Consider the following 8384-nt stretch of genomic DNA (forward strand, 5'->3'; position numbering starts at 1 on the left):
GTAATGTTTTGAAATTAGTATTTCCGTGATTGATTAATTAAAGTCCTTCGCCGTGAAAAAGATATTGAAAAATATAAAAATCTTGCATTTTACTTTTAAGTTATATCTGTGCAATAATAAACATCTATTAGAATAACTTTCTGATCATTCCACCAACAATGTGCACAGAATTACCATAGTACCAAGTAGAGGTATATACATAAAAATGATAAATCACACCAAACCGTTAACTTGAGTTAAATTTGAAAAACATAATTATCTAAGGGGTTGATACTGAAGAAAAAATTCGATCATAATTGATTTGATTTGGTTTTAACTAAAAAAGGTCAAACCAAGACCAAATCAACCCGACATTATATATATTTATTTTAAATATTATTTTCATATAAAAAATTTATTAAAATCTACTTTGTAAATATTTTTTAACTTTGTCATAGTTTTTGTTTCTTAACAATTTAACACCGGGTCTGTTCTCGTAATTTTATCTCAATGTCCATATATATTAACTTCAATGAATCCATTACACTCCTGATGTTTTCGTTGTCCCTGACAGCTATCCATCTCTTTTAATCAAGAAATTTCAAGTATATACGGTTTATAAAGTTAGAAAGAGGTCATCTTGTAAAAGTTGAGACTCTCACGTATGATATGACTTTTTCGCCTTTTATGAAGTTGTGATTGATATTTTTGTGCGTAAGATTACAATGGACTGAATTGGATATGATTGTATGAAATTGTGTGGCATTTACATTGTACTTCACAAAAAGCAAATTAATTTCGTTATAAATACATTCGACCAAGAAGAACCTGAAAATTTTGAATTTTTTTTTTTTGAGAATCTTATTGATTTTTTTTTTATAGAATTGATAAATTTAATAAATACAAAACCGTCAAACCTATCTACACGTACCAAGTATCAAATGAAGAAGATAAATATATAAATGAACACAAAAAGAATTGGTTGAAAAAAATACAAAAAGAATTGGTTGAAAAAAATACAAAAAGAATTGTTGAAAAAAGTAAAAAAAGAATTGAGTTAAAGAAAAAAATTGATCTAAAAGACCAGACGATAGAAGAATTATTAGAATTAAAGAAATGGAGTTACTGCTTTTGGAGAAAGAAATAGCACCAAGAATGAGAGGGTAAATAGAAGTGGGATCCATACACTTTTTAAAAAGAAAAGTAATCACCCTCACATGCCTCATCCACCATAAAATTTCTCTGTTTTCGATGTATTCTCTCCTCTTATTAAATCGTAAAACTTTATGTCCAAACAAAATTACTAGGTAGTGGACCATTGTACAGCTGCAGCATATATGAATGTTACTTTACACGTTTCTGCCACATTTATCTTTCCACGAGGCCCATGTTCATGCGTCAGATTTTCTATGCTAAACATATCACATTATGAATGGAACCACCATTTATTAATTTTAATTGGGCAATTTGCACGATGGTCCTTCATACTGACTGGTCTTTAATTTTTTGTTCTCAATTCGCTGTTCTTTAATCCTTATCCTTCGTTTTAAAAAGTGATCAAAATATTTTGAGGTTTTGAATTTAAAATTCAATACAGTCAAAAATAATAATCTTAAATATTGAAAATTTATGTCTATTCAGACGAAATTACATAAAATTTATGCCAGAGACGACATACGCTGCCTTGTAAGGCAGAATTTTATTTATATTTTAAAGCATAACTAAAAGTCTGCCGGTTCGGGCAGATTTTGCCTTAAAGTAGACTTTTAGTTATACTTTAAGGCAAAATCTGCCGTATAAGATAGACTTTTTATAAAAATCTTATCTTGAATTTTTTTTTATTAATTGAGCGGGAATTCAAACCCAAAACTTCAAGATATTTTCGGTTACTTTTTTTTAAGTGAAGGATAAAATTAAAGATCTGCAATTTGAGGGCCTAAAATTAAAGACTACCGGACAATCCGCGAAAAAAATGATTTTAATTGTCCGTGGAGAGAGAAAAGTCTAACTATATCAATTGGTGCAGACACTTGCAACAAATTTGATTGGTTGGAGCAAAAGATACTTTTATTTAAACAAATGTGAAATGGAAAAGAAAACGTAGTAGAAAAGAGCAAGATCCGTTTTTGGTTGCGTATATATCTACTTACATTATCAAATAGTAAAATTTATGTCCAAAATAAATTATAAGGTGGTGGACCATTGCACGACATATATGACTGCTATTTTAGACTTTTCTGCCACATTCACATTTGCATTTCCACAAGGCCCATGTTCATGTGTCAGATTTTCTAATATATCACATAATGAATGGACCCTCTTAAACACTCAGATTGAATCGGCGACTTTTCTAACACAAAAAAAAAAAATTGAACCAAATTAATATAAAAAAAAAAACACATTAATAGGACCAAACTGCAAATATGCAATTTAGGTCTTTCACGCACGAAATTTGTGAATGAAAGGCCCTGAAATTCCACCAGCTCCTTAATCAACAAATTACAATTTCAATATTGTTCTCAATTGTACATGGAGAGTAGCCAAATGTAGGTCTTTCGAATTGCGGACTCCTCTATTTTTTAATTAATAATACATAAAAGCTTAGACGGATTCAAAATTTTTAATTTATGGATTTTGAATTCTAGAAAAGTCAGTTTACTTTGGATAAATTATTTATGCATATTAAGTGATTTCTTAACAAATAAATATTTTTAACCAAATCTAGTAAATACTTATTTCGGGCACCTTTTCAACCCCTCAAATGACGATCCGAACGTTTACGGATCCATGATGTATTGGGCATACATTATTCTACGCAGAAAAAAATATCAGGTTCTATATAAAATATTGACGTTTCGGAGTCTTGACACACGACTAATCGTTGGTCAAAGTATGGAAAAAACACTAAGTTTTTTCAAACAAAACTTACTTTGAAACGTCAATATTTGAAAAAACTTAGTGTTTTTTCCATACTTTGACCAATGATTAGTCGTGTGTCAAGACTCCAAAACGTTAATATTTTATATAGAACCTGATATTTGTTTCCGCGTACAATAATGTAGGCCCAATACATCATGGATACGTAAACGTTCGGATCGTCATTTGAGGGGTTGAAAAGGTGCCCGAAGTAAGTTTTGTTTGAAAAAACTTAGTGTTTTTTCCATACTTTGACCAACGATTAGTCGTGTGTCAAGACTCCGAAACGTCAATATTTTATATAGAACCTGATATTTTTTTCTGCGTACAATAATGTAGGCCCAATATATCATGGATACGTAAATGTTCGGATCGTCATTTGAGGGGTTGAAAAGGTGTCCGAAGTAAGTATTTACTAGATTTGGTTAAAAATATTTATTTGTTAAGAAATCACTTAATATGCATAAATAATTTATCCAAAGTAAACTGACTTTTCTAGAATTCAAAATTCATAAATTAAAAATTTTGAATCCACCTAAGCTTTTATGTATTATTTATTAAAAAATAAAGGAGTCCGCAATTCAAAAGACCTACATTTGGCTATATAATTAATGATTGAAATTGTAATTTGTTGACTAAGGAGCTGATGGAATTTCAGGGCCTTTCATTCACGCACAAATTTCGTGCGTGAAAGGCCTAAATTGCACTTTGCGGTTTGGTCCTTTCACACATGAAATTCGTGCGTGATTATTATTAATGTGTTTTTTTTTTTGTACTAGTTTAGTTCAAATTTTTTTTTTTGGCTAGAAAAGTCGCGAATTCCCCTCAGATTATAACAGCCAAACTCACAATCAACTGCTTATGTCTTTGTGTATCTTTCTCTAGCTTTCTTCCAATATCTTCTATACAACCTTCTTTTTGCAGCTCTGATTAAAGTGAAATCCAACACTCTTGAAGATGGTTGAGGCCTTTGTGTCATTTGCAGTAGAAAAATTGGGGGATTTCTTCATACAGGAAGTTTCCTTGTGTTTAAGTCTAAGAGAGGATGTGTTGTGGCTGCGAAATGAGCTGCTCTTTATGCCGTCTTTCCTCAACGATGCAGAGGAAAAGCAAAGTGAAGATCAAAGAGTTCAACAGTGGGTGTTTGAAATCAATTCTGTTGCTAGTGATGCTGTCGCTATACTGGAGACTTATAACTTCGAGGCTGGTAAAGGTGATGACGATAGATTTGCTAGTTGTCTGAAGGCTTGCACTTGCATATGTAGGAAGGAGGCCAAATTCTACAATGTCAGCAAGGAGATCCAATCACTCAAGCAGCGTATCATGGATATCTCTCGCAAACGAGAGACTTATGGTATTAGAGATATCAATAATACAGGAGAAAGACCAAGAAATCGGCCAAACAATCGGTCAGCCATGGCTAGAACATTGAGGAGAACTACCTCCTATGTAGATGAGGAGCAGATTTTTGTTGGCTTTCAAGATGTTGTAGAAAGACTGCTAGCTGAACTTCTCAAAGCAGAACCTCGTCGAGGCGTCATCTCCATTTATGGTATAGGAGGAGCAGGTAAGATCACTCTTGTGAAAAATCTCTACATCAGTCTTAATATTAACTCTAGCTTCCCAACACGCCCTTGGATATGTGTTTCTCAAGAGTACATCATCATGGATCTCCTTAAGAATATCATAAAATCCATCCGAGATTGCAACAAGATTATTCTAGATTTGTTGAAGATGATCAAGACAGATCTAGAAATTTACCTTCGTGATTTGCTAAAAAAACACAAATATCTTGTGGTGGTTGATGATGTATTTCAGAGAAAAGCTTAGAAAAGTTGGAAAAAACATTTCCGAACGGCAGCAGAGTTATTATTATCACGAGTAAAGATGATTCCGCTGAAAGAGCAGATTTGTCTATAGTGTTCGTTTCTTAGGCCAAGGAGAAAGTTGGGACCTCTTTTATAGGAAACTACGCAATGTTCAGGCAATGGTTTTAGAAATGGAAAGGTTAGCTAGATATATGGTGAAAAAGTGTGGAGGCTTACCACTCTCAATTGTTGTATTAAGCGGACTACTTTCGCATAAAAAGGGATTAAAAGGATGACAAAAGGTAAAGGATCACCTTTGGGGGTACATTAAAGATGACTCTATCGAAATCTCCTACATACTATCATTGAGCTACAATGATTTGCCGACTGCGCTCAAGCAGTGTTTTCTTTACTTTGGTATTTTTCCAGAAGATCGTGTGATTTATGCTGAAAACATTATATGGTTGTGGATGGCTGAGGGTTTCATACCAAACGGAGAAGAAAGAGCAGAGGATGTCACTGAAGACTTCTTGAATGGGCTGATAAGACGAAGCTTGATAAAAGTGGTAGATTCATTTTGGAAAAAAGTTATTAAATGTAGGATTCATGATCTACTTCGGGATCTTGCCGTACAAAAGGCATTAGAGGTAAACTTCTTTGACATTTGTGACCCAAGAAAGCAATCCATATCATCCTTATGTCTCAGACATGTCATTCATGATCAAGCACAAAAGTACCTCTCACTTGATCTTTCTAATTTCAAGTTGAGGTCAATTATGTTCTACGATCAAGATTTTTGTCAAATCAAATGAGTCTTATAAAGTTCCGTAATGTGTTCCAACATATATATGTGTTGTACTTGAATATTCGTGGTGGCACTATACCTATAGATCCTGATGCCATAGGAAGTTTGTACCACCTCAAGTTCTTAAGCTTGACAGGTATTTGTGATACACATGAATAATATTACACATGCATGATATTACGAAGTTTTTGGCATTGGCATTAGCAGTGGTAATTATTGACAGTATAAGAAAGTTGATAGTTTATTTTAATGTTTTGATGGATCTTTAGCACTTTATTCATCTTATATTCCATCTAGACACATGTTAGCGTTGATTAAAGTATGTGCTTAATCAAAGCTTTTCATCCTCAGAAATTGTTATCTCCAATTTGAATTTTTTACTCAAAAGAAATTGATTTTCAGGTCGCAGAGGAAGAGTGATGGGGGAGATTTGTTTTTCATCTGGATGCTATAGTGTAGTTAGCTGTAGAGCCTAATGAGGTAGAATTTATTGTTCTGCTTCATTTCAGTGGCATTTCCCTTGATCTTTTTATTTTTTCGACCTACTTATGTAAAAATATTTTTGAACCATATATTACAATGCAATGTGATGGACTTCATTGTTATTTATATAGGAAAACATAGAGCTTAAATCAAATAATAGAGTCTATGTGACTTATGATAATGAAAAAGCTGTAGGAAACTTATGATAATGAAAAAGCTGTACGAATCCTTCTTTTCACTTTCTTCATAGTTAGAAAGAATATAAATATGATCTTCTGGCCAACAAACAGAAGGTAAGGTATAATAAGCATCACATTTTATCAAACATTGTAAGTTAGTTCGAGGAATCAATATACACTATATGAAGTTGTTGGCTTCAGTACACATTAGACTTTGGCTGAACAAATCAAACATTATAAGTTATAATAAGCATCACATTTTATCTTTATGATTAATCGCAAATTCTCTATTATTCTTTGTCTTAAATATGGAATTCGCTCTTATGCTTGATGCCGCTTAAGTGCATCTCATGCTCAGTTAACCCAAGGTCAAAGTGATTTCCTTGAGGCTGCTCTCGGCTCTAACAAGGTGCTTTTGAGAAAATCATCATTTTTCTTCTGGGGCTATTTATCTGATCTCAGTTATTGTATGATGATTCTTTAGAACCAATAGATATAGTAATGGTCCTGTGTGTGGACTTATAAGTTGGTTATCTTAGAGTTCTTTTTCTGTAATGCAGTCAGCAATTTTTAATACCCTCAAGTTTCTTGATTGGGAGAATTAAGTGCCGAAAAAAATGCCGCCTAAACATGTATTGTTGAAATTTGTGGAATGTTCAAAGCAAATGCTTTTGGATTCTCACATTTATGCACTTAGCTTCTTCATTAGAATGTTATGCACTCAGCTTCTTCATTAGAATGTTATCATACGACTAAAGGAAAAGAAGACGCATACTCTGGAAGCACTCAATTGTTCAGTTTCAGTTCCTGTTTCTATTTCTTTGCAATGTGAAAGTTGGAGTCTCTTACATCTTGCACCAACATTAATTCCTCTGATATTGTAACAGGCCATGGTCCATCTAGTATTTGTATACTCTAGCATATAATACAATTGCGTACACTTCTGGGCAGAGCCCGAAATACATACTGGAAGTAAACAAAGTAACACCACTATGATCATATGTGGTTTCTGTGAATTGACTTGGTAATTGAGGAGGCATCATTATTCCTCAGGAAAAGCAGGCTTCATAGCAAATACGATACAGGGAGTATGAACAGAATGTGCAATAGCAGCAGACTAATAACTTTGCGAATGCGCAGTTACTGTACTTAATTTCAACCAATTTTTTAAATTTCAGGTAATACGTGGAATTTACCTTCTTCTTTCATAGGGGCGTGTGAGAGAGTGTGTGTGTGTGTGTAGTGATCTTGAATCTCTTTTAGCAGCAGCAAGTACTTTGTCAACTGTCTTTTGTGAAAAACTGATGTGTGCCATCGTCTTTCGTTTTTGTCCTCTGTAGTGGTATTGGTGCTGTCTTTCCAATTGATGTAATGTTGATCTTAATTACTAGCATGAAATGCATGTAAAACAGCATTTAAGTAGAGGGAAGAGGGATCGAAGAGGGTTCCATCTGGTAAGCTTAAAGCAGGGAAGAGGGATCGAAGAGGGTTCCATCTGGTAAGCTTAAAGCAGGCCCTATATCGAAAACATTTAGAATTTATGCTCTCTAGTGTGTTCATTGGAAGTGGGAGTTGTCCAGGATGTTAACCATGCAGAATGACTTTTGTCCAATGAAACAAATATCATTTCTTAATAACATCATTTTGATAAGGTCAGATCACGTCAGGCGAAGAAGGCATGTAATTAAATCTGAGTCAGTAAATTAGACTTCTAATAATTGATTATTTTAGCATGCATTGCGTCTCTGATTTTGGAGTAAAAATGGTGGCCTTTATGGCTTGTAGAATCTGTCTAAAATCAGAAACAACGAGGCATAAGATATTTGAGAATGTGTGTATGGAATCAGAAATCCAAAAAATTAAGGGACTATAATAAATTCACAAGGGATTTGTGAAATTTATGAATGGCATTGTAGGAAATATACTAAAGCTAGTTAGATAAATGAACTCCTTTGCTGTGCAAGGATGAGTAAAAGACATTAAAATGTAGACAGAGTACCATATACCTTTTCCAATATCATAATTTAACATATATATATATATATATATATATATATATATATATATATGATATATCTGATATATCTGATAATTTTAAACTCTCATTGTAATATATTGATACCAAACAGAGATATAATAACTTAATACTAGTAACTTTTTTTCACTTAAAAAATCTCAACCATATTATACAGCAGACCAAGAATGTCATTCTTG

The 8384-nt window shown here is 33.1% G+C and overlaps 1 protein-coding gene across 5 annotated transcripts; it reads left to right on the forward strand.

Annotated features, from left to right (window-relative positions):
* Positions 1–3673: 3673 nt before the first annotated feature.
* LOC132616572 (disease resistance protein RPP13-like) lies at positions 3674–7498 on the forward strand. 5 transcript variants are annotated; one of them, XR_009573300.1, is made up of 4 exons: positions 3674–4462; positions 5133–5350; positions 5911–5988; positions 7058–7498. XR_009573300.1 is itself a non-coding variant. In XM_060331073.1 (3 exons), exons 1-2 carry the CDS (start codon positions 3853–3855, stop codon positions 5982–5984), a joined length of 684 nt encoding a protein of 227 aa, XP_060187056.1. In that variant the 5' UTR covers positions 3675–3852; the 3' UTR covers positions 5985–5988; positions 7058–7498. The 5 variants fall into 5 exon arrangements, 4 of the variants coding, with proteins under 4 accessions (XP_060187053.1, XP_060187056.1, XP_060187054.1 ...); XM_060331073.1 differs by lacking the exon at positions 5133–5350 and having other exon boundaries at positions 3675–4462; XM_060331071.1 differs by lacking the exon at positions 7058–7498 and having other exon boundaries at positions 3675–4462; positions 5911–6102.
* The last annotated feature ends 886 nt before the right edge of the window (positions 7499–8384 follow it).

This window comes from Lycium barbarum, chromosome 11 (assembly GCF_019175385.1).
Source record: "Lycium barbarum isolate Lr01 chromosome 11, ASM1917538v2, whole genome shotgun sequence".
NCBI classification, from domain to species: Eukaryota; Viridiplantae; Streptophyta; class Magnoliopsida; order Solanales; family Solanaceae; genus Lycium; species Lycium barbarum.

Coding starts and splice junctions, on each gene's coding strand:
- LOC132616572 (XM_060331070.1), top strand. CDS start 3,853: ATGGTTGAGGCCTTTGTGTCATTTGCAGTAGAAAAATTGGGGGATTTC. Junction 4,463..5,132: donor TTATGGTATAGGAGGAGCAG/GTAAGATCACTC, acceptor GTATTTTTCCAG/AAGATCGTGTGATTTATGCT.